Here is a 15,145-nt window from a genome sequence, read left to right on the forward strand (position 1 = left end):
TTATGGTCCGGGGTTTCCCCCTGACATCTCAATTTCGCAAGACCGTAAAATATTAATCACTTTCGAAATGTTAATTCAGCGTTAATTATCAGGTTTCAGTGGGAACAGATACGGATTCCTCGTAGCTGTTGACTGTATTCCAGATTCTCCAAGGCCATGGGATATTTACAGCAGTCTGCGTTTCTTCTGATAGCTGTGGTTTTGGCAACATTCTTCGCTATCAACCAGAATTATGTATCTGGATGCGGTGGTTGCGGTCCTTGTAAGTAATACTCATTCTCGTTCGATATTGTTTGATGCGGTATAGTTGTAGCATATTTCACTTAAAAACATGAGATGAACTAAGAAATTACTAAAGGGCACTCAATTTGCTACTCAATTATCCGGCAGCTATGCCTTGGTTTTAAATATGGTGGTTTCTACCTACAAACACTGGCTAGTATCATAACAAACGGTTTTAAATTATGCTGAAAATTGCTTACTACGACACAAGACGTCTTCTAGTTTTTCCGGGTCAATCTTTCTCGAGCAGCAGTTCTAACTGAACCACAAGCATTTAGCTCGCTACATAAACCCGGGTTCGATAGAAGGAAGTCTAGCATAGTCAGTGTTAAGAGGGAGAGGACGAGAATGTCAAGGCTGAACTGTACAGTCAACAACGACATTTACAGCAGTATTTAATTTTTAGAGTCTCGATTCCAGGGGCAGTCTCATCGAGGACATTTTCAGCAAAATATTTCAACGTATTAATTGTCGCCTGTGTTCTTTGGTCGTCTTGTTCCCTTTTCGCCAATTCAGATTGGTGTGTCCGGATACTTTAGCTGAAAATTTAAAAGTTGAAGAAAGTTTTAGGAAACGAAATTTTATTCTACGAATTTACAAGCTGTTTTTGCAGTTTAACGGAAATGCAAATCGATCTCTTTTCGCTTTCAAGACTGTTCTAATTTAAGAGTCAAAAAGGTTTGCCTGAGACATAAAAATTCGGTTTTGAAAATTAACTATTTCATTTGAGAGAAAATAAGCCGGGTTTTGACAACCTTACTGATGCAGTCCTCTGTGTGTTTATTTAAAAACCAGCGTTCTTGAAATATAAACAGGAAGTTGAAATTAAAAGCACTATACCAAGAAAGGTTAAACAAAACAAAATATAAGCTTCTAAAAAATTAAGACAGACATTTTAACAAGCAAAATAAAGTATGCTAGAGATTATCTTTTCAATACCTTCAACGCAAATAACTTACGCAAGAAAAATGGCAACCATTGTCTTCTATCGTTTAGTCAAGGTTTTGAATAATATAAGTCGCATACGTAACGCAATCCAAAGCTCTTCGCATGTCACTGGGTTAGTTTTTTCTTATACTAGGCCTTACCATAAGTGTTGGCCAATCTTCATACCACATAAAAAAGTTTGGACTTGCCGACATGAGTTCCAGAATAGCTTGGTCATATTTTTTATCCGCATTACATATTTTAACTTGCTTTTTCGAAAATAGACCTGAAGGTCCTGCCCTTGTTTTCATTCTTTCGTTTCATTCAATTGAAGCGTGTTCCGCCAATAAGATGCCTAAATCCACACTCGGTAAAGCTTTTTTTTTTCTAACATGTAATATTAATTCATCTTTAAACTGAATTATGCCGAAATCAGTAGCTAGACTTAAGAAATTGGGAATCCGCCTTAATTCTTGGCAGTGACAGACTGACAGGGAAAAACCCCTAATCATGACGATCCCTGTTTTCAGTTTCTAGTGTCAGCATGCTTTTGCGATGACGCGATTTCCTAAATGTTTTTCAATGATTGCTAAGGGTTAACGTTTTCAAAGGCGACAAAACAGTTAAATGAAGATTTAAAAAAAGGATTAAAGAGTTCATATGAAACCCGATGGTATTTTATCTGTGGCCATTTCACAGATAGCAGGATTCTCGTAAGTGTTTTATCGCAAAGAAAGCGAACGTTGATCGTTGTTTTTTTTTCTCTGACTCTTGAGAGGACATATTCGTTTGGGTGCCTTTCAACTATGCGCGAACACTAAATTGGTTAAGTATAGCGGATGTCTTCAACAGGCAGCTTTCACGTCTTGAGACTGATTGATTTCGATCCATTTTGGTTCTTATTCAGTCTGATTCACAAGGCCGGAGTACCGATGTTTCTGTTGTATATAAAAACAAACTGTTAGCCAAGGAAACTGCATGACAAGTAGTAAACAAATTATTAAAGATTGTGAAAAGGCACACGCAGCGTCAGAATTCAAGACTGATTATGCACATTAATTTCTTTTAATTATATATTTTTGGCGCATTGGTTTTTAACTCCCAAAAATTCTGGGGGGGGGGGGTGCAAGCCCCCCTGCCCCTCCCCCTGCTACGGGCGTGCATTTACAGCAGCATTTCCAGGGGCAGTCTCAACAAGAACATTTTCAGCAAAATATTTCAGCTAATTAATTGTCTCCTGTGTTGCCTGATCATCTTGTGCCCTTTCAGATTGGTGTGTTCGGATACTTTAGCTGAAAATTGAAAATGAAGAAAGTTTTAGGAAACGAAATTTTATTCTACGAATTTACAAGCTGTTGTTGCGGTTTAACGGAAATGCAAACCGATCTCTTTTCGCTTTCAAGACTGTTCTGATTTTAAGAGTAAACACGTTTGCCTGAGAGATAAAAATTCGGGTTTTGAAAATTAACTATTTCATTAAAGAGAAAATAAGCCGAGTTTTGACAACCTTACTGAATGAACAGATGCAGCCAGTATTCCACTAGCCCCACCACACCAGATTTCTCTCCACTCCCACCCCCCCCCCCCCCCTCCCCCGCTTTCCCTTGCGGCCTGAAGAGTGTCAGCCGAGTTAAATGCACGGTTCCATAAAATTGCTGTATCAATGCGTTTTTCTTTGCGATAGAACACTTACGAGAATCCTGCTATCTGTGAAATGGCCACAGTTAAAATACCATCGGGTTTCTACGGATCTAACTTATATGAACTCTTTAATCCTTTTTTTTTTTTTTTTAATCTTCATTTAACTGTTTTGTCGTATTTGAAAACCCTTAAGTGTCCCTAAAAAGTATTTCTCTAAAACTGAACGGGAAATCGTGTCATCGCAAAAGCATGCTGACACTATAGAAACTGAAAACAGGTATCGTCGTGATTAGGGGTTTTTCCCTGTCAGTCTGAAGAAAAACAGTGGGTTCCCATTTTCTTTAGTCTACTGATTTCGGCATAATTCAGTTTAAAGGTGAATTAACCTTTACCCAGTGTGGATTTAAGCATCTTAACTGAGATAAACTTGGCGGAACACTTTTCTATTGAATAAAAGAAATGAGAATGAAAACAACGGCAAGACCTTTGGTCTATTTTCGACTTCTAGAAGTCACGTCGGCAAGTCCTAACTGTTTAATGTGGTATGAAGGCTTGCCAACACTTATTAGTAAGCATATAAAACAAGCATAGGTATATAAGAAATAATTCTTTCTGAACTACCGTATTTACTCGAATAAGCGCCGCGGCGCTTATTTAATTTTTCGTGTCTCCTGTGCGGCGCTTATTCGAGGGCGGCGCTTATTTGAGGGCGGCGCTTATTAAAAGGCTCATACCACAAAGCCAAAACATTTTGATTGTACAAGCAAACGCTGACAATCTCCTTACTGCAACAGTTACAGGGAAGAGAAAGAGGGAGGTTGGGCTTCTCTTACCGGCAAAGTTTACAGCCTTCACGCAAGAACTGAAGAACGCGAACATTTTGAAGAGAGAACTAAATGAAAGAGCATCAAGATATACCCACTTCGAACTGAAAACATCACTATTGATGAAAATAAATTCCCATTGTTGGCTTAGAACCGCATTGCAGCGATTACAGTGTATTTTTATCATCTTATGGAAATACTCAAATAATCGCCGCACCGGTGCTGCGGCGCTTATTCGAGGGCGGCGCTTATTAACCATTCCGCTCCATGTGCGGCGCTTAATCGAGGACGGCGCTTGTTCGGGGGCGGCACTTATTCGAGTAAATACGGTAACTTGACACGCACAGTGCCTTGGATTGCGTTACGTGGCGTATGCGACTTATTCAAAAACTTGACCAAACAAAAGAAGACAATGGTTGCCATTTTTCTTGCGTAAGTTATTTGCGCTGAAGGTATTGAAAAGATAATCTCTAGTATACTTTATTTTGCTTGTTAAAACGTCCTTCTTAAATTTTTAGAAGCTCATATTTTGTTTTGTTTTACCTTTTTTGGTATAGTGCTTTTCAATTTCAACTTCCTGTTCATTTTTCAACAACGCTGTTCAAAAAAAGTAAACAGGAAGTTGAAATTTAAACAAAGTAAAGCAAAATACATTATGCTAGAAAATTCCTTTCAATACCTTCAAATAAAACTTAGCTTGTATTTTTAAAAGCCCATTATGCAAAAACAACCCTATCGTGTCACGTTAGTTCAGACATAAATTTTTCTTGCTTATGCTTGTTCTATACGCTTATAATAAGTATTATAAGGAGCTTTCGTGCCACATTTAACAGTTAGGACTTGCCAACTTAAGTTTTAAAATGTTCGTGGTTCTAATTTTTACTCGCAAACTCAATTGCAATTTCCCATTACATTTTAGCAAATAGACCAAAGTCAAAGACCAAAGTTCATTTGTTTTGTTTCTTTGGCCGTTCCGAAGTTTATAAAGAGACTTGTCCATAGCTTACACATTTTTCAAATTGCGTCATGTGAAGAAATGAACCCCATTACCTTGAAGATCACATAAAAATTAGCAAGTTTATCAAGTTTAGTTGTTTTCTGAAATTGCGTAATAAGTAACCAGGGTGGGACATGTCAAAGGTCGCCCAAATTCTATACAAATGTTCCCAAATCCATACAAAGTCTCGATCTCTAATTTTTCCGATTTTTGAAAGCCTCCTAGCTACATGGTTGCAATCCAACAACACAACCTCAGACTTGGTAAACTGACTAATTTGAACGGTGGTCTTCCTATTTGTAATAGACCTTTTTCATAAATGGTGGCCGATTTATTATTCTTTTCAATATATGTTAATTAGCCCTACTAACCTCATTTCAGAGTAAAAATTCTTTTGAATTTTGCACATGCTGACGAGGCTAGTAAGGCTAATTTTCATGAAAATAAAAGAATAATTTATCGGCCGCCATTTATGAAAAAGGTCTATGGACTCCAATTTCTTATTAAATGAAAATGTAAAAACTCGTCGTCAGAGTGTCTTTATTTGAACTTCGGAACGGCCAATAGAATCGTGTTTCGCCAAGTTAATATCTTAAAATGACTAAATCTACACTGGATGATGCTTTTTTGCATTTTAGAGAAATTCTAAACAGAACGGTCAAGGCATGTTGCTGAATATAGTTAAGACATCTCATGTCATCACAACTAGGAGGGAAAATACCATCGAGTGCTTTCATGAATTCGTGACAAAGCTTATAAACATTACAACCGATGGTATGAAAAATAACTGACCAGTAAAATACAAAACGCAAGAGGAACGAACGGGAAAGGAGGTGACAGTGCGTTGTATTGCTTGTCTTGCCTAAAAAATGTATTGGGGTTTCGCTCGGGCAGTCTTTTCATTCAAAGCTTCCAATTACGCCACCACTTGTTAATATGTTATGTTGTGACCACTGAAATAAGAAGTGGTAATCTTGTACCCTTTCCAAACCTGCAGTGAGATCTGGGTACGAGAAAAGAGAAGTGGTGCTGTTCGACTGAACGATGTTTCATAAGCAATGTTTGTGAAAAACTAGATTTGACAGTTTTTTCCCCAGTTATCCACATTGCTGCTTTTAGTCAAGTCGGAAAAAGGAAAAAAGACACTTTATTATTACTATTATTATTATTATTATTATTATTATTATTATTATTATTATTATTATTATAATTATTATTATTATTATTATTATTATTATTATCATTATTTTATTCGTTTTTTTCTTTAAAAAAATTGTGATTGAAAGTAGTCTCTGTTTTAATCGAAATGAATTGTAAATAGGTTTTAAAAGTTCTTCTTTCTACTTTTGACTTGTAAATAGCAATTTACTTGGAATATATTAATAAAGAGATTATTACTATAAATTTTATATACATAAAAAATTATTATTATTATTATTATTATTATTTTATTTTTTTATAATTTTTTTCCTTTTATAAATATTTTAAAGCTTCACGTTGTACATGTTCTACCTTATATCACAAGAATTTGAATACGAGAATTTTATATTTGCGGATAATGTGCTTAATTTTTAGGAGTGCATAGGGTTGTGTTAAGAGTTGGTCATTTTTATTATTATTATTATTATTATTATTATTATTATTATTATTATTATTATTATTATTATTATTATTATTATTTCTTTTTATCTTATTCTTTCTTAGCACCAAGGCATGGTAATTGGGGTCCATGGCAACCTTATGACTGGTACTCAGCCCCCTGCTCTGGAGGTTATAGGACCAGACGGCGCTACTGTAACAATCCATCCCCTGCATACGGGGGTAGGGGTTGCCGTGGTAGTAGCACGTGGTCGATCGATTGTAATGAGTGTAACGATGGCAACGGAGGATGTGAACACCGTTGTATAAATTACCACGGCTCATATGATTGTCTGTGTTTTCCTGGCTACAAACGTCGTTCAGGCAACTGGAAACGATGTGACCGTAAGTGTTTAATTTTGGTATTATTTTTAAGTGTGGAATTATAAATTACATGACTGGGTTGATGCATGGAAGACACAAGAAAATTATTAGTCACAGACTGGACTCGGGGGGGGGGGGGGGGAGAGATTAGCTTTTTGGCAATGCAGAAAGAAGTCATTAGAGATCGTAACTCTATCTAGACCGAACTTTTTGACACTTGGAGGATGAAGAGTTCGCACAAAAATGTTCTCCTTTGGCATCCGTAACAAAACGTTGTGACGTCCCATGACGTTTAATTACGTCATATTGCCAAATGGCGACAATCTTAGATCCGCGATCTTGGATTTTGGCCAAATATTTGGGAAAGGCCAAAATTAAAGGAAACATAATCACAACAATAAACAGACACTAATATGAGCAAAGAAAGGTAAACTTTTCAAAAAAAAAAGGATTTTCTAAAACAATTTGCCTGTCAAAAGTTGGTTATCATTGGTAACAATAAAGTCGGTGATTTACACTTCCTAACTACACCCCCTCCCGATTGTTTTAATATAAATTGCTGAGAAAGTTGTGAAGTTTCATTGCGTTTGCACAAATATTAAAAAAGTTATTCTGGTTAAACTTTTCCACGTTATTTCGTGATTTACTTAATGGATGAAAGACTATTGCAGTTATGTACCCAACTTAAGAATTTGCGTGATGAAAACTTATGATATATATGAACTACATTAGAGAAATCTGATACGGATGAAAGACATCCTCTCTTGTTAAAGATCATTAACTTTTCTTTTCCCGAGCGCTTAAGTTGGGTTCATAATTGCGATGACTTTTCATCTAAATAACATTTCGAAAACTCGGCTCACTTGTATAGTATTTCGTATAAAGTAGTTTTCAATTGAGTTTCGAAAGTAATTTTGTGTTTGCTTTGGTTTTACCCTACTGCGCTAAGGAAACTCTTGAAAATTTCTCAACCAGTGGGAATCTAAACCAAAATCAATTGTACCTTGGTCGCACCTGTTTTCTCACGCTTTACGTGGGTTACACGAAGTATTTACTTCAAATTCGGATTGGCTCTCTGCGCTGCTTACGTCAACGAAATTACTTTGGTTTTGATTTTACGACACTCAATTGAATAATAATAACAATAACAATAATAATAATAATAATAATAATAATAATAATAATAATAATCTTTTATTCACTGGTCTACTTCAGGTATAGTCATTGCTATATTGCCACAACATCGCAAAATTTTATGACCATGTTGTGACGAAGTTTTCCAGCATTGTGGAGTGCGACATCTTTATCTTCCTCTTTTATTTCTTTTTATTTAGGAATCACTTGTGCCACGAGCAACTGGCCATCTCCTAGCAACGGACGGTCATCGTGTGGCGGTTATTCTTATGTGGATTCTGGGACAACGTGTACTGTGACGTGTAATCCTGGTTATAAAATTAATGGCCCATCATTTTCTCGCTGCGGTAATCAAGGAAGCTGGTACCCAAGTACAGTGCCGAATTGCCAAGGTGAGAAGTACTGGGTTAAAATATCGAGCTAAAGGTAAAGAAAAGTCTAAGTCAAGACCTGAGGGACAAAATCTTCTCGAAGAATTTATATTGATTAGTAATTAAACCCCAGGATTAGCTTAATCGGGCTTTGAACAACCGAGCATACACAGTACATGCTTTACATTTTTAGTAACTTCAAGATGTCCGCTTTAAAGCAACAACGAGAAATTGCGAAATTGAAAATTTTAAGGAAAACGACGGTGAAATTTTCCTCCTCGTTTTCGATTTGAGCAACCAATGCGACTTATTGGGCCAGTTATTTAACTTAGACCGCGGCTTAAGACAATCAGTGGGCCTCCAAATCTGTTTATAAGTGGTTTATTTTAATCAGATAAATAGTGTTTTAGTCTGGGATGCAAGCTAAGCCTTCTTGTTACCGTCGGCAGTAGACAATGTTTAGATATGATTGCTAGAAAAATTGAAGATGACTTAGAACGTGGTTTTGTTAAACACCGTCTAAACTGTCTTTTAATAACTGACTCATTATGTTCCTGGACAGTTTTGCCACACCGTACGCACAATTAATATGAGTTGAACGGGCCTGGATAAATTGCAAAGTTTCTCAAAGAGAATAAGTATTTTTAAGTGACGTTTTCTTTGTCATTGCCGTATTGGTTTACTTTCGACGATCAATTCCTAAATCGATGTAAATCACTTGAAGCAAGCTAACCTTTTTTTTTTTTGCATTTCAGTAATTGAATGTTCACGTCTGGCTCCACCCGACAAAGGTTACATCACTCCTGAAATCTGCAAGACAAAGCCTTTGCATGGCCAGAGATGCTCTTATGAATGCTTCCCAGGATACACTCGGGTAGGGCCTAGCTCTACCACGTGTAACAACGGTTATTGGACTCAGGGAAGCTTTCAATGTCAAGGTTAGCGTAGTCTAGTAATCTGAGGAATAAACCCTGTGCTACGAGGTAGGGGCTGTGGGAAAGCAAAGTGCCAGGAAGAGGGGAGGGGGGGGGGGGGGGTGGGCAATATGCCCACGGTGGCTTTGAATATTTATAACGCGTTCATGGTAAAGGCAAACACTACTAAACTTTGAGGCTTTCTTAAAATTTATCTGGCAATAAAGTGGCATGATATTTCCATGGCAACGAGACTTTGACAGCCGTTTTTGCTATATCCTCGTCACATTTTTATTATTACCCCATTCTGATTCTTATTAAGTGGTTTTGATAAATTTTGAACCAGTTTGGATGATTTTCCTCTTTTTTGGAGATATCGAGAAATCCAAGATGGCGGTTGTGACGAACAAATGACACTGGTTGCCACGTGATATAATGTCATCGATCCACTTTGCGGACCTCAAAGAAAACAGTTTTGCGCATACTTTATGACCTGCCGTAGCGTCAAGGCTCTTAAAAAGCCTAGCTGAATTAGCTTATTAGTTTAGTTTTGGTAGACATCGTTACTTTTAGTTGAGACAAAATGTTGGAATGGCTGGAGTGAATAACATGTGAACTAAGCAACTAACTACTCAACCAATTAAATTTAAGACAATCAATTAAAGCGAGTGACACACTCGGACACCAACCCACGGCCTGGCCAGTACTAACCTACCAATAAAGGAATTAACTGGCTGGCTGACTGTCTGATTAACAGACTGACTGTCTCGTTGACCAATTGACTGGCTGACTGACTGACTGACTGACTGACTGGCCTGCTGACTGGCTGACTGACTGACTGACTGACTGGTTGGCTGACTGACTGACTGACTGACTGACTGATTGATTGCCTGGCTGACTGACTGGCTGACTGTCTGACTGGCTGACTGGCTGACTGCCTGACTGACTGACTGACTGACTGACTGACTGACTGACTGACTGGCTGACTGACTGACTGACTGACTGACTGACTGACTGGACTCAACAACCAAAGAGCACCTAAAATAAATCTGTATCCAAACACTATATGTCACTGTTTCTTTTGTGATTCGTTTTCTTAAAGACACACAGCCACCTTCGTTTGGAGAAACCTGTCCATTGCCTCAAACAGTCTTTGCTGATAAAGGTAAAACAACAGCCATGGTGACCTGGGGACAGGTCAGAGCTACTGACAATGATCACGCTACTGTGACTGCCTCACCGAATGTGATGTCACCATACGAGTTCGCAGAAGGAAGCCACACGGTGATTTACACTGCGAAGGATCCATCACAAAATACAAAGTTCTGCCACTTCATAGTTAATGTTCAAGGTAATAATAATAATAATAATAATAATAATAATAATAATAATAATAATAATAATAATAATAATAATAATAATAATAATAATAATAATAATAACTTTATTAACGTGTCAAGAAATGTAGCTGAGGGGACCTCTACTAATAGTGGACACCTAACTAAATTCTGGCTAAAAAAGAATTTAAATTCACATTGTATACCATAATAATAAAATTTCATACATCAATCGCAAAAATCATGTAAACCCCAGTCATTCTCGGCATAGGTTGCAGCCTCAACAGTTACTGACATTTGCAGCTAGGGAAGTAAGGTCCTGATTATGCATGACTCTTTTAAATTGCTGTAGAGAGTTTTGATATCTTATTCTAGGAGTGAGATCATTCCACAGTTTAGGCCCTAGGTAACGAAGTAGAGAAACTTACTTACTACTACCCTACTGCCTTTGATACTGATTCCTCCCCTCTCCCAATTGTAATTTATATTGGTACTGCTTTCTACTCGTGAGGGACTTTCATGTGATGTTTCATGTGGGGAATACTGCTATGTTGTGAAAGTCAAAGTCATACAAACAACTTTTAAGTTTATTCTCTGCGTTCTTGGGACCGTGCAAAAAGAATTCAAAGTAATTTTCCTTTTCCTTATCAGTTCTTCGATGTCAAGTACTATCACCACCTGCAAACGGAAGACTGGCATCAGTTGTATGCAGTAATGTGTATGGAAGCATTTGTCGCATGCAGTGTTACAGGGGATATGAATTGAAAGGATCCGTGGCTAGAACATGTGACAAGATACCAGGAACAGATCGGGTACATTGGACAGGAAATGCAACGTTTTGCGAAGGTAGGGAAATCAATGCGTAATTCTACTGGCTATTCTTCGGACGAGCTTGTGAAGGATACATTGTTAATGACTTGGTCTGCAACTAATAATGGAGGCGAGATGCTTGTACCGTGCTCAATTCCAGTGATAAGTTATCAGACCTGTAACCAGGATTGCTTTCTAACCAAAAGCCTGGTAAGTCTGGTTGAACCAGGCTTTTGTTTTGGAAGGGTTGGTTTTATTTAGCATAGATGTCGTTGATGTTACTTTATATTTTTTTTATTCGATGGCATGGTTTACTGGATACATTCAAGCGCCCCAAAATTTGATTGCTGTGAGCGTGGGGTTGGGTACGACAAAATAACGTTAACTAAACAGGAAAAAGCCCTCAGCATTCCACCAAGGAACTGACTTAAATTTTTTTTTAAATATGTACAGTGTGAACGTAATAAATAACACATGCTATCCCGGCTTTCATTGGACTTTTAATAGTATCATCGTTTAACCGCTCATTTAACCTATTACCAACTTCTCAGCGGATAGTTGAAATATCTTAAACAGCTTAGCCAGTCTTTTTGCTGTTTCAGCATTCCACCGTCACATGACGCAGCTCGTTTTAATTATTTTTTTCCTAACAGCTGTTGAGTGCCCGTCTTTGGATACTCCTGCTCATGCGAATAAGACTGGTTACGGATGTAGCAGCTCTACCTCTAGGTACGGCACTTCCTGCTTCTTCAATTGCATGCTGGGATTCGAGGCAGTGGGAGGATCGCGGCAAAGAACTTGTCAGGAAAACCGACAGTGGTCTGGTACACAGCTCCAGTGTCGAGGTAATAAAAAGTCATCATTTTTTCCTTTGGTTTCGATCAACACCTATACTACCCAATCGTGAGACACGATTAATGTTGTCTTCATTTCAAACCTTGATGACAAACACTTTTCAAGACAACAGTTTTTTTTACTACTGTTGTCTCTTAAAGGCGTCACATGTCCTGCAATGACTATGAAATCAGAAGGACTCATGGTCAGCCCGCCCATTTGCTCAAACTCAAGCGCTGTACTTGGATACGGAACAGAGTGCCGTTTTACCTGCAAGAGCGGTTATCAGCTTCAGGGGCCTGGGCATAAAACGTGTTCTCAGAGTAAGAGTTGGATTCCCATAGAAAATCCTTCATGCAGAGGTGTGTGTTTACTACGGCATCATTTAAATATGGCTGTCATTAACTATTTATAATATAGACATTTTTCGATAAATGGAAAATCCCGCAAACCGGGAATCTCAGTGAATTGAGATTCGTTTGTTAATTTTAGTACCAGTTCAGCTAATTAAAGACTGTGCTGAAAGATTTTTCCTGAAAGCTCAGAAGGTGTAGTTGATGGAAAAAATTGCTAACCATTCCACGCTTTCTACTAGGGTCTGTTGTTCTTCACAAGCGAATGCAGCTACAATCTCAACTTTTTCATTTGATCCCCTCTTGCCTCTGATTCAATGTGGCATAGAATAAAAAATTGGTCTGAAAAGGAAAGGTTGCGGTTGAAAAGTTATGGTTCACTCTACGCGGATGAAAGCCATGCAAAATTTTTTATCAAAAAGTAGTCTATTTATACTGACGCTCAACTATTCCATGTTCCCAAATCTTGCAACAATCATGGACAAAAGTTGTTGAGACACATGAAAAATACCAACCTTTTTCCCTAGGTGTAAATTCTCCTCTCTCCCCTCTTGAAAGGTAGCTTCCCTCCCCCCTTTTCCAATATTGGAAACAAATATACTTCCAGGAAGCATTTTGCAACATTGTTTGTGGGGGGGGGGGGGGGGGGGAAGGGGGGTGACTAGAGATAAAAGAGGTGTTTTCATTCAAACACGAAGTACCATTGTTAGTTCGAAAGCGTCAGTTTTGGTAAATTGTCTCAACATGTTTGTCCATAATTGAAGATCTCGTTTTGTCCACCATCTTCACCTCTAGTACTCACAAATTATTTTCCTTGAAATGATGGCCATTATTTCTAACTGGAGGCAGCCCGCATGGTTTAGTATTAACTAAAGCTAATCCATCTTTCATCGTTTCTATTTCATTTTTTATTCAAGACGTTTCAGGACCGACGTTTTCAAACTGTCCTTCAAATATCGTCACAACTGCTGATCGAGGAACCACGTCAGCAACAATCACATGGACGGAACCCACAGCTTCTGATAATTCAGGGCTCATTCCTAACATCACACACTCAGGAAAAAGGCCTGGGGAGAAATTCCCTGCTGGTGAACATACCATTCGGTACCAGGCCTCTGATAAAACTGGAAACGTTGGTGAATGCAAGTTTAAGGTCTTCGTCTCAGGTAGCTGTCTTGCGTGAAACATTCGTAGCCTTCTATATATATATATATATAGCGTTTTAAAACGTTTTGTGTTTTAGAAACAGTTATTGAAAAAGTGAGAAAATGGCGAAAACTTTCTCATATTTCATAACGTCCTTGTCCCCCAGCAGGTCTCTTTAAAGCTAGGAATCGAGTTGTTTACAATTTTTCCAATTTAGAGGGTTGAAAAGCTCATCTTGTTAGTAGACAAAAGAAACCAATGCGTTGTGGAAGACGTGGGCGAATGCATGAGATGGCGCTCGCGCATTTTTACCGTATCTTTGGAGACATATAATGAATGTATCTTACGTTTAAAAAATATCTTGACTCATTTATCCAACTTACTTTGCACTATTGCATTTTTAGTATCTTAGTTAACGTCTTGTTTCTAAGCAAAGAGCAATGTTGGGAGTATTCACTTCCATATTTAGTGTTTTACAATTTATTGGTTCTTCTTGACAGTGGTCCGGTGCGTGCCCAGATTATACGCCCCCGCCGGAGGCACCAACATTTGCACCAAGGACAACATATATGGCTCAGAATGTTTCTTTACTTGTCACGTTGGGCATACCATGGAAGGCTCAGCAAAACGAGTTTGTGAGAAAGATTTTGCCACCTCGATCGGCTTCTGGACGGGAAATGAAACTAAATGTGAATGTAAGTTGGATCTTTATGAGTTAGTCTTTAATTTTTAATGGGTTACAAGAGATTGAAAAGAAGACTTAATGAGATGTCATAGGTAGTTTCTTTTGCGTTTTAAGGACCCAATGCTTGGGGCAACCTGCACTATTTGCAATGTTTGACATTATTTATCGACAGCCGAAATAGACCGAACACCAAACAATGCTTCCAGACACAAAAAAGCGATGGAGCTGTAGGTTTTCAAGGTCCATTGAAAACATGGCGTAGAACACGAGCAGGTCTATTGCAAGAGTTAAGATATTTAAATTCCTAATTTTATCATTACAGGTTATCGCAGCTTTAACAATCTCGCACGTTTCTTATTCAAGGTGTTTAATGTTATATAACATCACTACCTAATCTGCAAAGGCAACAAAGTATAATTGGAGGTCTTGCTACAAAGCTAGTTGTGTTTATTTCTCTTCTTCTTCTTCTTCTTCGTCTTTTTTGGTCTTCTTCCATGTTATTCGAGCCATGCATCATTCTTTAACTAATGGTATCCTACTTTCTGCTTCGCAGTGGTCAAGTGTCCTCGTCTGGACCCTCCTCCACACAGTGTACAGTCAGGTTGTGGAGCTGGTGCCATTTATAATGTTTTTGGTGACAAATGCCTTTTGTACTGCGATATCGGCTACCGACAATTAAACGGATCAAGCGAGAGAATCTGTCAGGCAGATGGCACGTGGTCGGGACAAGCACCATACTGTGAAGGTAGGCTTTGTAGGTCAATAGCTGAGAAATTGCAATACCAAATGGTTGCTAGTGCCATCTTTGGCGGCCTTCCTTTGCTCTTCATTCACTTGTTCACCAGCCGTCACAGTGAAGTTGGTAATGCCTTCATATTTAGAGCCACTGAGCAATGCCTTGCAACCCTTAATGTAATGTGTGAAAATG

The 15,145-nt window shown here is 38.2% G+C and overlaps 1 protein-coding gene across 1 annotated transcript in view; it reads left to right on the forward strand.

Moving 5' to 3' along the window:
- Positions 1-81: 81 nt before the first annotated feature.
- LOC146459016 (uncharacterized) overlaps positions 82-15,145 on the forward strand; it is a 45,752-nt gene continuing 30,688 nt past the window's right edge. The window contains exons 1-11 of the mRNA XM_085089856.1: positions 82-262; positions 6,376-6,654; positions 7,968-8,159; positions 8,894-9,076; positions 10,155-10,403; positions 11,041-11,235; positions 11,853-12,044; positions 12,195-12,395; positions 13,304-13,552; positions 14,033-14,227; positions 14,771-14,962. Coding sequence (XP_084945982.1) covers positions 157-262; positions 6,376-6,654; positions 7,968-8,159; positions 8,894-9,076; positions 10,155-10,403; positions 11,041-11,235; positions 11,853-12,044; positions 12,195-12,395; positions 13,304-13,552; positions 14,033-14,227; positions 14,771-14,962 — 2,233 coding nt within the window. The 5' untranslated portion in view covers positions 82-156. The remainder of the gene's footprint in view (positions 263-6,375; positions 6,655-7,967; positions 8,160-8,893; positions 9,077-10,154; positions 10,404-11,040; positions 11,236-11,852; positions 12,045-12,194; positions 12,396-13,303; positions 13,553-14,032; positions 14,228-14,770; positions 14,963-15,145) is intronic.

This window comes from Pavona decussata, unplaced genomic scaffold (assembly GCF_977016875.1).
Source record: "Pavona decussata unplaced genomic scaffold, jaPavDecu1.1 SCAFFOLD_223, whole genome shotgun sequence".
Taxonomy (NCBI): domain Eukaryota; kingdom Metazoa; phylum Cnidaria; class Anthozoa; order Scleractinia; family Agariciidae; genus Pavona; species Pavona decussata.